Source organism: Idiotropiscis lumnitzeri, chromosome 6 (assembly GCF_059441095.1).
Source record: "Idiotropiscis lumnitzeri isolate Australia: NSW breed Sydney's pygmy pipehorse chromosome 6, RoL_Ilum_1.0, whole genome shotgun sequence".
NCBI classification, from domain to species: Eukaryota; Metazoa; Chordata; class Actinopteri; order Syngnathiformes; family Syngnathidae; genus Idiotropiscis; species Idiotropiscis lumnitzeri.
Window position 1 is genome coordinate 9,799,898 of NC_142396.1, and position 12,068 is coordinate 9,811,965.

General features: G+C 42.1%; 1 protein-coding gene across 4 annotated transcripts in view; it reads left to right on the forward strand.

The window, feature by feature from the left end:
- tln2b (talin 2b) overlaps window positions 1–11,550 on the forward strand; it is a 100,196-nt gene extending 88,646 nt beyond the window's left edge. For 2 of the 4 annotated variants that reach the window (XM_088297846.1, XM_088297847.1), the window contains 13 exons: window positions 750–916; window positions 1,185–1,368; window positions 2,196–2,321; window positions 2,818–2,934; window positions 3,309–3,494; window positions 3,810–3,917; window positions 4,719–4,824; window positions 5,754–5,878; window positions 7,444–7,569; window positions 7,788–7,850; window positions 7,942–8,124; window positions 8,207–8,332; window positions 9,263–11,550. In XM_088297846.1, the coding sequence (XP_088153972.1) occupies window positions 750–916; window positions 1,185–1,368; window positions 2,196–2,321; window positions 2,818–2,934; window positions 3,309–3,494; window positions 3,810–3,917; window positions 4,719–4,824; window positions 5,754–5,878; window positions 7,444–7,569; window positions 7,788–7,850; window positions 7,942–8,124; window positions 8,207–8,332; window positions 9,263–9,391 (1,746 nt within the window). In that variant the 3' untranslated portion in view covers window positions 9,392–11,550. The other 2 variants (XM_088297848.1, XM_088297849.1) reach the window with 2 other exon arrangements.
- Window positions 11,551–12,068: the final 518 nt, after the last annotated feature.

The window sequence follows — 12,068 nt, forward strand, 5'->3', positions numbered from 1 at the left end:
GCCAGATTGGACATTTTGGACCACTTCATGCTTGCTTTACCCTAGTTTGTTCATTCCGGACCTGTTTACCGGTCTGTTGTGCTGTATAAAATGCCGGATGGCAGCGTCAAGTATTCCCATATTTAAATATCACTCCTATCGTCAGGTTTCATGTTCTTCCTCGGAGAAGGGAGGGTGAGGAGAAATGCCTGAACAGCGGAATGGCTGACAATGCAGTCAGCCTGCGAGCCTCCAATGTGACTTCTATCACAACTCTCTCTCTCTCTCTCTCTCTCTCTCTCTCTCTCTCTCTCTCTCTCTCTCTCTCTCTCTCTCTCTCTCTCTCTCTCTCTCTCTCTCTCTCTCTCTCTCCTCTCTCCTCTCTCTCTCTCTCTCTCTCTCTCTCTATATATATATATATATATATATAGTTAAAAAAATTGAAGTCTTAAGCCGTCAATGGTAGTAAATGAGTTAATATTAGTCACTCATTAATCATATTACCACCGAATTTTCCCTTTACTAGTTCTAAATTTTAAAAGCTCATTGATCACAAAATGAAAGCTTTTACAGAATATATAATTATACAATTAGTGATGCATGTGCCACACATAGATTGATGGATTGACAGTTAGCTGGGCAGATGGATGGAGTCGCATTTTTCTTCTGCCACAGTCTTAGACTGACTAAACTGTGAGAGAGTAATTATAAGTGTCTAATGAAGTGTTCTATGATTGTTCTGCAGTTATGCAATGCTTTTGGTGTTGCAGGTGTCATTGGTACTGTCAGCGCTGCAGGCGGGAAACAAAGGCACCCAGGCATGCATCACAGCAGCAAGTGCCGTTTCTGGCATCATCGCTGACCTGGACACGACCATCATGTTCGCCTCGGCAGGAACACTGAACCCTGAGAATGAGGAGTCATTTGCTGACCACAGGTGTCTGTGACCTTAACACATATTCATCACACAAATAAGGACAGAACACATTTTTAAGTGGAGTCACACAAAGAGATTGCATCCGCTGTTGTTTTCTCTGCAAATGCCAGCTCTCCGTTTTGTTGAGTGACTCACTCAGGAGAATCAGTGCGCCTGAAGTAAACAGACAACTGATGTTGCTGACCAAAAATCTCGCCCTTACTTCAAAGAGCCTGTTCCTGAATGTAATGAGGATGCTGACAGTGACACACAGCAACTCTCCTCCCAGGGAAAGCATTTTGAAGACAGCCAAGGCCCTGGTGGAGGACACAAAGCTGCTGGTGGCTGGAGCCGCATCCAGCCAGGAGAAGTTGGCCCAAGCCGCCCAGTCCTCCGCTAAGACCATCACTCAGCTCACCGAGGTGGTTAAACTGGGAGCGACGAGCATGGGCTCTGAGGACCCCGAGACACAGGTGACCTGTAAAGCATTTTAATTCAATTCATTTGATATCATTGCACAAATATAATGTCGGAAAGTGAATGTACTATCCTTTATTTTCTGCTCTCAAATCAAATCCTTCAGGCAAGGACACAGACAAATAGCAAACATAGGTAGAAAAAAAACACTCAATTCGTCCCAAGACAGATGAGAAATACAAGAACATACAGGAAGGTAATATGCAAGTGAAGAGACAACTGGCAAATGTGGTTAAAAAAAAAAAGACTTAGACTCAATCAGAGACAGATGAATGACCCAAGGGCTGGCAAGTAAAGATGAGACACAATTGGCGGACTGGCAGGGAGCTAATAGGTAGGCTCATATAACGAGAAAAACTCATTACAAGAACTACTAAAACACAAAGCCTGAATAAAAAGAGCTGATCGCTATGGAAATGGACAACTGATAAGCCTTGTTAAAAGAACTAAATAAATTCTGACTCATTCCCCCCCAAAAAAATAAAACATGGTTTGGCATTACAAGAGACAACGAACAATCCGGCTTGAATGAATTGAATAGGGTGAGACTCGTCAAGAAAATAGGACAGAGGTAGTTAAGAAGCTGATTGGCAGAAAACAGACAAAAGACCAACCTGATCAAAATGACAAAATTAAATCGGACTAATTAAGAAGATGGGTGAGGCAAGAGTCCAAATCGGCCATTGACATAGAACTTCATCGCTCCTAGTCAGTAAATCATGACTGGACGGGAGTGATAAATGCTACACAAGGAAGTCCTCTCCCCAGGATGAGCCTGAGCTCACATCGTTGTGCTTTATTGATCCCAGCTTTATCTCCTCAGGTGGTTCTGATCAACGCCGTGCGCGACGTGGCCAAGGCTCTGGCCGAACTCATCAGCGCCACCAAGTGCGCCGCAGGCAAGCCTGCCGACGACCCGTCCATGTATCAGCTAAAAGGCGCCGCTAAGGTAATAAGTGTCGGCCGGTCGAGCACAATCCTGCCTTATGTGTTGCATATGTCTTGTCGTGCTTTTTAATTTCAATGGAATGAAGGCTACCCCGGCGGGTCTTGGCTCCACTGACAGATTGGTTCTGTTCAGCATATGGTGACCACCACCCCCCGTAACCCAAACATCGGACCCGCTGAAAGTCCTGCTGTGCGTTTATATGCTCACATTACCTGAGCATTGTGCAAAATGTATCAGCATGAGGAACATTTCATTTCTTCCAAATCGGGTATCATTGAAGTTATGGTATTGATTTAGCGTGCTCACTGAATTACTTTGCGTTGTCTCTGTCTTTATCAGATGTGCAATTCTAATCGAAATAACGCCTTTTGAAAAAATGTGTACCAATTATTTTGTGAGTACTTGTATGTTATGTCCTTTTTGTATTTATGGAGGAAGAGCTCCACCTCCTGGTTTGACTGCAAGCCTTATCCAGTTGACTGGCTTTATTTGACAGGTCATGGTCACCAACGTGACGTCTCTTCTAAAAACAGTGAAGGCAGTGGAGGATGAAGCCACTCGCGGGACGAGGGCACTGGAGGCCACCATTGAGTTCATCAAGCAGGAGCTGACAGTAAGACGGCCTGACAGGCCGGATCTATTCTTTTGTGGTGACCAAACGTCGCCTCGCACGGAATCGGCCTTAAAGAGGGTCAGGGATATTTATGTCTATTATTCGGAACCAAACAACTCCGCTGCTCTCTTTATCGGGCTTTATTCTTTATAGGCATTGTGGGACTTTTATGAATCTTATCATGGGCTAAAGCTGCCAACTGTTAGAGCAAGATGAGGATTTTACATGGCCCCAAATTCTTATCATAGTGTTACCAGCTTGAGAGCACGCTTGTAACTCTCACTTTTACGCCTATCCTCTGTGTGTGTGTGGGTGTGGGTGTTTTTTTTTTTTTAATTTCCTCTCTGTCTCGTGTTTGACCCCGTCCATCGCAGGTGTTCCTGTCGAAGGACGTCCCGGACAAGTCCACCACACCTGAGGAGTTTATCCGCATGACAAAGGGCATCACTATGGCAACGGCCAAAGCCGTGGCAGCGGGCAACTCTGCTCAGCAAGAAGACGTGATCGCCACGGCCAACCTGAGTCGCAAAGCCATTTCTGATATGCTGACAGCCTGCAAGGTCCTTACCCAAATGAGACCTTAAACGCACACCCGCACACACACACACACACCCCCACATATACACATACTACTTAATACAGATTTTAATTCAGATGCAATACATGTCCAGCATTTTCTTAAGCGTGAACTACTCTTTTAAAACAATTACACAGCAATGAAGTGCTGAAAAGTGCTGTAAAATATTAGTTCTGCTTTCAAATAACGTGTCCACATTTCCTTGTTGATGTTTTGAGCTGTGTGACATCCCACCGGGAGGCATTTATTTTGGTCTCCTTGAAACTCCCAGAATCCTTTATTTTCTCTCACAATTCAGAAAGCGGCACACCACCCAGAAGTGAGCGAGGACTTGAAAAGCAAGGCCCTGCAGTACGGCTCTGAATGTACCACGGGATATGTCAACCTTTTGGAACAAGTCCTGCAGGTTGGAATGAAACCGCCACATTTGTTGTTGTTGAAATTTGGATGTCCATGCTGATAAGTGGCATTGTGTTACATTCAGGATTCAATTTCTTTTTCTTTTTTATTTAAATCCATAATTTTCTCTCTTCAATAGTGGCTAGTAAATAAATACACTTCTGTTTCGTAATTTTAATCGTATTATTTGTGTTATTTAGATGTTGTTACGCATAAAGGGGAAGTCACGTCATAATGCTGTTTACAATATGTTCTACAGGTGCCACTTTTTGTCTAAACACGACATTCTCATTAATATTGTGTTTGTGGAATAAGAATGAAGAATCCCCCCGTTTTTATCCATCTCGGTGGGCGGCCATTTTGCCACTTGCTGCCGATTGAACATGTCATCAGTTGCTCAGGGTTTAGGTAAAGACCCATTACGTCTCACCTGTTTTCTGGTTGGCTCATGTGACATTTGCAAACTGAGCCTTGATTCGTTGTTACCTGAGTCTTTTGGCACTGTGATGTAATAGCAAATAACAACATGGCTTCCCCTTGAGATGGATGAAAACTGGGGGATTTTGCTGTTTAATTCATTTTTCACAAATCCATTAATAAGACCATGTGTACACTAGCGGGGCCGCATAGAACATATTATTGGAAATACATTTTTGGCTTGACTTACCCTTTAACATGTCCACACTGTCATATTGAAATAATAAATTATATTAAAAAAAAATAAAATTCAAAAATTCAAAATATATTTGCAAAACAGTACACAGTCTCGTCGTCATAATAGTCATATGTACCGCACGTGTGTGTTCAGGTGCTGCTGAGGCCCACACCGGAGCAGAAGCATCAACTGGCCGTCCACTCGAAGCACGTGGCGGCTTGTGTGACAGAACTCATCCAGACAGCCGAGGCCATGAAAGGTGAAGCTACTGTATGCATGCACGCTCCCACACAACACGATTAGCATCGTGGCCTTTAATATGCAAGCTGTTTTGTTTCCACGATTAAAGTTGAATCTGTATGACAGTGAGACATTATCAACACTGCGAGACAAATCTGCTGAAACATTCCCATTATGAATTCAATTTAATAAACAGGATTGCAGAGATGTCAGCGATTAAGTTGAAGGAGCGCTAATCCTTCTGCGCATGAATAATATCGCTGAATGTCACACAGAGCACGAGCGATACGTCAGAATCCGTCTGTGTCAGGTCACTACAATCACATTAGAATATTGAAATTAGACCAAACAGTGGTTGCGCTGGAAAATTGCTCCAAATTAAGCTCAGCTGTGGTTATGACACAAATATGTTGGCTGCGCTGCTGCGTCTTGACAGCAGTAATAGATTGTGTCTGAATGAGAATTAGATTTCAGAGTGTACACCGAGACGCGCTGGGGCTATCTACTTTATCTTTCTAACATCCCATGTGCTCTCTCTTTCCCTCACCCCTCTTCTTCCCTTGCTGCCTCAGATGGAGGTAAGTGCGCTATGGCGTGTTTTGTTCCCCGGCTCAGCTTTCATAGAGTCTGAAGGGGGGTAGAGGAGTGTAGACGGCTGAAAAGGTGGTGTGGGGCGCAGGGCAGATTTCCCCTGAGCTCAACGTAATCTTGGAAAACACGTTCCCATCTGCCTTACCAAGCTGTTCCCAAAGTGCTGTGTTTTATAGACCTCTGCAAAAAGGCCCATCAAAAGTGAATTGCTTCTTTTAGTTCCTCTTATTTAACTTTGAGGCATTGCAGCAAGCACGCAAAGTCGAGCATCAGTTGGAGTGTGTTGTGAAAGGAAAGGGAATCGGCGGAAGCCGTTCTTTTGGGAGTCGAAGAAAAACACGTGATGGTGCCTTTCAGGATCAGAGTGCGTGGATCCCGAAGACCCCACTGTCATCGCAGAGAGCGAGCTCCTCGGAGCGGCGGCGTCCATTGAAGCTGCGGCCAAGAAACTGGAGCAGCTGAAGCCCAGAGCCAAGCCCAAGGTAGATGTGCCCTTCTCGGCCCTTCCCGCCCACACTCACTGACACGCGCGCACAAACAGCTTTTTGCTATTAATCATCGGGGGGCCGCATTGCTCCATCGTAGGAAAAGGTGACACCGTCTTCTCTTTCCGTGCTGCTATCTGGCTATCTATGCAGATGAATGTTTCTTTGTTCCGGCTCGCACAGCTGGTCCGCTGTAAACTTTCTTGGACTTTTGTATTTTGAGCTCCGTTGCCAGGAAACGTGATTACCCTGCGGGGTCCGCAAACTAAAGATGAACTGAGTTTAAAAGGGTGCAATGGACTGTCGTGACCTCTTTTTTTAACCAAAGAGAGGGCCTCCGTTTGATTAAACTTATTTCCTTTTGTTTTATTTCTCATTTAAAAACGATGCTGAGTATTCCCCCCTTTAACTGCGTCGAGAAAATAGATGCGAGACGATTAAATCCTATTTGTGTGTGATGTGCAACAGCATGATTATGTGTGTTGTTTTTGGAATAGTTTAATCCCTCTTGCATCTCGCCTTTGTGCTTTCCGCCCTCCCTTTACCTCTCCCAGTGCACTTGGTAATTGTCAGATCAACCTCCTGTCTGAGTCATATGAAGGAAGGCATATTTAGGTCAACGCACTTTTAATAAAAATCGTAATGCTCTGTCTCATACTCTAATTCCACGAGGGCATTTATTATCAGGCCTCTGTTTTTTTTTTTTCTTTTCAGTTTTTTTTTTCTATGAAAGGAGATTAGCGAGTAAAAGGCCTCCTCCCTCTTGTAGATGCCAGTGCCTCCCTCTAGTGCTCTCATTTAATGCATGCAAAGACAATTTAGGAGGGAAATGGCGCTAGTTGTTTTCCAATTGAATCCCCAACTACTGTTGACTGTCCTCTATATTTAGACTCAAGATAATGTTTTAATTTAATTTGAATCCTTCTAATTGATCTGTGTGTTAGCTCTCACCGAATGATTGTGCGCAGAGGCGGAACTAATAAAGCGGCAACTCTTGTGTAATTTCTAGCGCAAACGACTCCATAAAATAGAACTCCAATTTCATCGCAGTGTCGCTTCTGTCAAACCTTTTTAATCCTCTTTCCTCCCGCTCCTCATCCGCCGTCACCCTTAACCGGGATGGGGGTGGGCATGCGGAGGTTTGGTTGTCCTACCCCGGCATGCATGTGTCTCCTTGCCTCCCGAGCCCTCTCAGAGCCTTTGTAGACCTGGAGGACTTCTCTGCAGGGCTCTGTCTGATATGTTTGATATATTAGGTTGTTATTCAGTCCAACTATGTATCAAACATATTCCTACAGTGTCCCGCCATGTCTCCTGCCACCTGTGCCTTTTGTGTTTCTGGAGATGTTTGGTGCGCAATCATGTGTCCTTTCCTTGACTCTCCCTGAACTCATCGTGGTTAGTTCACGCTATGTCCCATCACTGCGCTCTTTGCACAAGTCATAATCGCGGGGATCAAATCAAAGTCTGTGTGGCTGTAAGAAGGCCTTTTTGTATGTTTGTATTGAGAAACAATCTAGCGATGTATCGTTGTCTTAATTTCTCTCTTCTTTGACCTCCAGCAGGCTGACGAGACGCTGGATTTTGAGGAGCAGATTCTCGAAGCAGCAAAATCCATCGCTGCCGCAACCAGCGCTCTTGTCAAGTCTGCATCAGCGGCTCAAAGGGAGCTGGTGGCACAGGGCAAGGTCAGTCAAACGTCACTCAAAAAGATGTTGTGACTGTTATTTACACCAGTTTTCCCAAACGCTTACTGCGCCAAGGCAGATATTGAGGCCATCTAGGAGAATAGACTTTATTTTTTTAGATATACTATTCGTGGGAAATAATCAATTTTTGGAACAATTAAGTGAGTTTCGATATTGCAGCGGTTGGGAATCACTGGTTTCCCCTTTGTCAACATCAGGTTGGCTCCAATCTCGCCAACGCAGTGGACGACGGCCAGTGGTCACAAGGACTCATATCGGCTGTGAGTATCGTTGTGTTACTCTAAGCCAGTCAGAACTGAACACGGATCCCACAGAAGCGAGTATGAGCTTTTTGGATATCACTTGCTGTAGGCCCGCATGGTTGCCGCGGCCACCAGTAACCTGTGCGAGGCGGCCAACGCGTCCGTGCAGGGCCACGCCAGCGAGGAGAAGCTCATCTGTTCGGCCAAGCAGGTGGCTGCCTCCACAGCTCAGCTGCTGGTGGCCTGCAAGGTGAAGGCGGACCAGGATTCGGAGGCCATGAAGAGACTTCAGGTAGAACCTTCTGCGACAATGCTTGGAGCCACTTAAAAGATGTGCATACTAATTGCGGCACATTCTCTTCTTCTTCCTAAAGGCTGCTGGCAATGCAGTGAAGCGAGCCTCAGACAACCTGGTGAAGGCGGCTCAGAAAGCAGCTTTCGACAAGACGGAGGACGACAGTGTGGTGGTGAAGACCAAATTTGTTGGAGGCATCGCTCAGGTACTCGGATATACCGATATGATGTCAAGGTTGTATATAGTTAACGGAAATTAACTAAAACTTAAATAGGAAAAAACATTTTCATTGGCAAAATAAAATAAAAATGAAAATGCTATAAAGAAAAAAAAAGGAAAAGGAAGCTAAGTGGAACTATAATGACAATTTTCATTTCCACCCTTCTCAATTTAAATCCTTTAGAGCTTTTGGTATGGATATACATCCGTACAGAAGAAGGAAGGTCAAGCAGTTGTTTGAGAATTGTAGATTATTACAATTGTCATATTCCATTATTTAAAAAACAAAAAAAAACAAATTCTAAAACTAATCAAATTAAAAAAAAAAAAAAACTACAACTAAAGACTAATTAAAACTAATTGGATTAAAAATCTAAACTCAAGACAAAATAAGAACGAATAATGATGAAAAAGCCGAAACTATTAAAACCCTGGTACTTATGTTATCTTAAGTGCTTTTACTACAATAGAATTTAACATTACAAAGGAACATTGAGTTGCCACTCTACTACTCTTTTTCATTTGAATGCTTAATCAGGGTTCCCCGTAAATCTGCAAAAAAAAAAAAAAAGTCTTGAAAGGCATTGAATCCTTAATTGGCATTAAACTCAAATCAAGCTTTCAAAAGTGTTGAAAAATGTTATCGGTGACTGATTAATACGTTCCTGCCTCACAGTTCAATTCTGGCTCCGGCCTTCCTGTGTGGCGTTCGCAACTTCTCCCCGTACCTGTGTGTGTGTTTTTTTTTTTCCCAGTACGCCGTTTTCCTCCCACATTCAAAAAGCATGCAAGTTACGTTGTTTGGACTTTAAAAATATGACATTTGGTCCCAGTAAACGGATTCCAATTTGAGAATAAAATATTCAGCGTAAAATTTAATATTGTAAAATGTCAATTGATTCCCCATCTCTCTCAGATCATCGCGGCTCAGGAGGAGATGCTGAGGAAGGAGCGCGAGCTGGAGGAAGCCCGGAAGAAGCTGGCTCAGATTCGACAGCAGCAGTACAAGTTCTTGCCCACCGAGCTGAGGGAGGACGAGGGTTGACAGCCGGCCAAGATGGGACGTTCTCACGCCAGCGCCGCTGGCTCTCCTCTCATGTAAACTGAGGATTATACAGCACTTGAAACAGGCCTCTTTGGTAAGACGACCAAGTGCCTGTGCTTCGTCGTGTATTTGTGTGTACGTGCGTGTCAGCGACAGGCGCTGGCGTTTTCAATGAATCATGTTAACTTTTGAGACAGTACAATTAAGTCGTGTAACTTTTTGTTCCTGCGTCAATGTTACAATAATGACGTGAAGAAAGTTCTAAATCTATTGTTACTGAATGTTTATGAGCAAATAATCGTGAGTAGGTGATCGTGGCAGAGTCGAGCTTAAGGGTCCATAGCTTCTCTTATTTTATTTGAAAGGACCAAAACAAAGGCAGGAGGGCGATGTCTTACTTCACCACTGGCTTGCATGCACCATCAAGTCTATACATATCAATGAAGCTACTAACCAATAGAGTAGTGGAGCATAATGGCACTTATTACATGGGGTAGAATCAAGAGATTTTTCCAAAACGCTATAAATGCCACATTTAAAAAAAAAAAAATGGATCTTGCCATGTCCTTCTGTTGTGGACAGACTCTTATTATTGTTTGTTGAACATGTTCAGACTGAGCCAATGAATTGTTTTAACAGGATAAATTCATGATTGTAAATGTTTTTTTTTTCTTAGCGTAATCCAAAATGATTTATGGCGTTTTGGAAAAAGAATCCTCCCAATTTGAACTTTGGGGCTGCCAGCAAACCGAAAAGAAAAAATATATTTATTCTTGACTGATATTTTAAAAGAAAATAGTTTTTCTTACGGAGTGGGCCAGAAAGTTGTCTTATTGTGACCAAAATGATCTGCTTGCTTTTCACCTCACTCCATCGTGAAAAAACACAAACTAACACAGAGCAGTGCAACAATCTTACTGGCTTATTTTTTTGTTGTTGTTTTGTCGTGTTCAAACTTTTTTCAAATCTATATTTTTTTTTTACACCAATAATGATATTATAAGTGTTGCATTGGAACTTATAAGGTCAAATGCCGGTCAACTTTGTTCAAAATTAATATTGGACAGAATTGAAATAGACTTGTTGCTCTCCTAAAAGCTTTTTTCAGAAAAGGTATTTTGAAGTAACTTTGTTGTACAAGTGTAAAAATAAATTCATCTCCGTTAACGGCAAGAACAGCAAAGTGTAAATATGAGGCATCAGATGTGTATTTTTCCCCATTTCAACTTCTGAGGTTCCATTGCACTTATTATAAAATACATTTGAACTATCAGCAAAATTTGCAAGGCACAAGTAATTTTCAAGTCTTGATTAGCAATATGTTCTCTTGAGTGGGTAATTTAGTAGGTAGGAATTATGACAATAAAATAATACTATACTGTATTGTATTAAAAATGAACTATTTTATAGCAAATAAAAACCTGAGCAATACGAGCATCGTGAAAGCCAAGGCCAGTTGCATGTACACACCCATGCGGCAACACGCTCCCCAAAAAAAAAACGAAATGGCAAATACTGTATGCTGAAATTGTTCGTGTTTGCTTTGTTTTACTTTGATAACATTTCATTTGAGAAAAAAAATGTTTCAAATGGCCTGTAATTATGACAACTTTTACTAAATTCCGTGCATTACTTTGTGTCTAACATTTTGCCAGAACAAGCTTTGATTTTCTCATCACTGGCATGTACATGCGACAAGCTTTTAAATACTTTAATGACTTGGATATATTGTGATTCACTTGGGAATTTTGGTCACGGACATACACCACTCACAAAAGGTTCTGGATAATTGACTTTCAAATTTATTCCAACAGTCATATTCTTGCATTTTAACTTTAATTGCAAAAAAATGGCTATTCCACTATAGTTTCAGCAAAGCTCCTGAATCTCAAGGAAACAAGTAAGCACGAGGTTGTGGGGGAGTGGGATGCCCGCGAGGGTACAGCAAATGATTGACACCTTGTCGGTAAGAACTCTTGTCTCTGATTGGTTGTTTTTCCTCGGGCGCTGTGGTTTCTTAAAAAATACATTAGAGGTATATGATTTTTTTTTCCCTCAAAGATTATGTTGTTAATGCACTATTGTCAGGCTTGTACCGACAGTTTTAACAAATATGACCAATTACGATTTTTTTTTTTAATTATTTTTTTAATAGCAAACTCTCCCTTTGGTCTAACCTCTAAATTTGTTAATGCACATGTCCAGTGTTCTAACACTTTTTGCTTTTCCCAAACAAGGAGGCAAAACGGCATCCATGAATGGACCAGTAAATTTCCTCGTTAAATTAGAATTAATATTTAAGCAGTCCTCTTAAGTCTACTGTTTTTGTTTTGACATCATGAGCTCAAGACCAAAAAAAGATTGATCAACACTACCTCGCCATTGCGACATCATTGGAAATGTTCATGGATCCAACAACCTGTAGTGAATTTTACCATTCAGCTTGTTGGCGAACAGCAAATTGTGCAAAAAGTACTAAAACATTGAACATCTGGAAAATGTGCATTCTAAAATATAGATTAGGTCAAATTAGTTTCACCTGGAAATCTTATCGTGCATATCAGCTTTATCCCGAAAGTTGACCTTTTGTGAGTCGTGTGCATTTTAATTATGTCCTGTCAAAATATTTGCATTTACAATAATGACGGTCACAATTTCATAAAGACATATTACATTG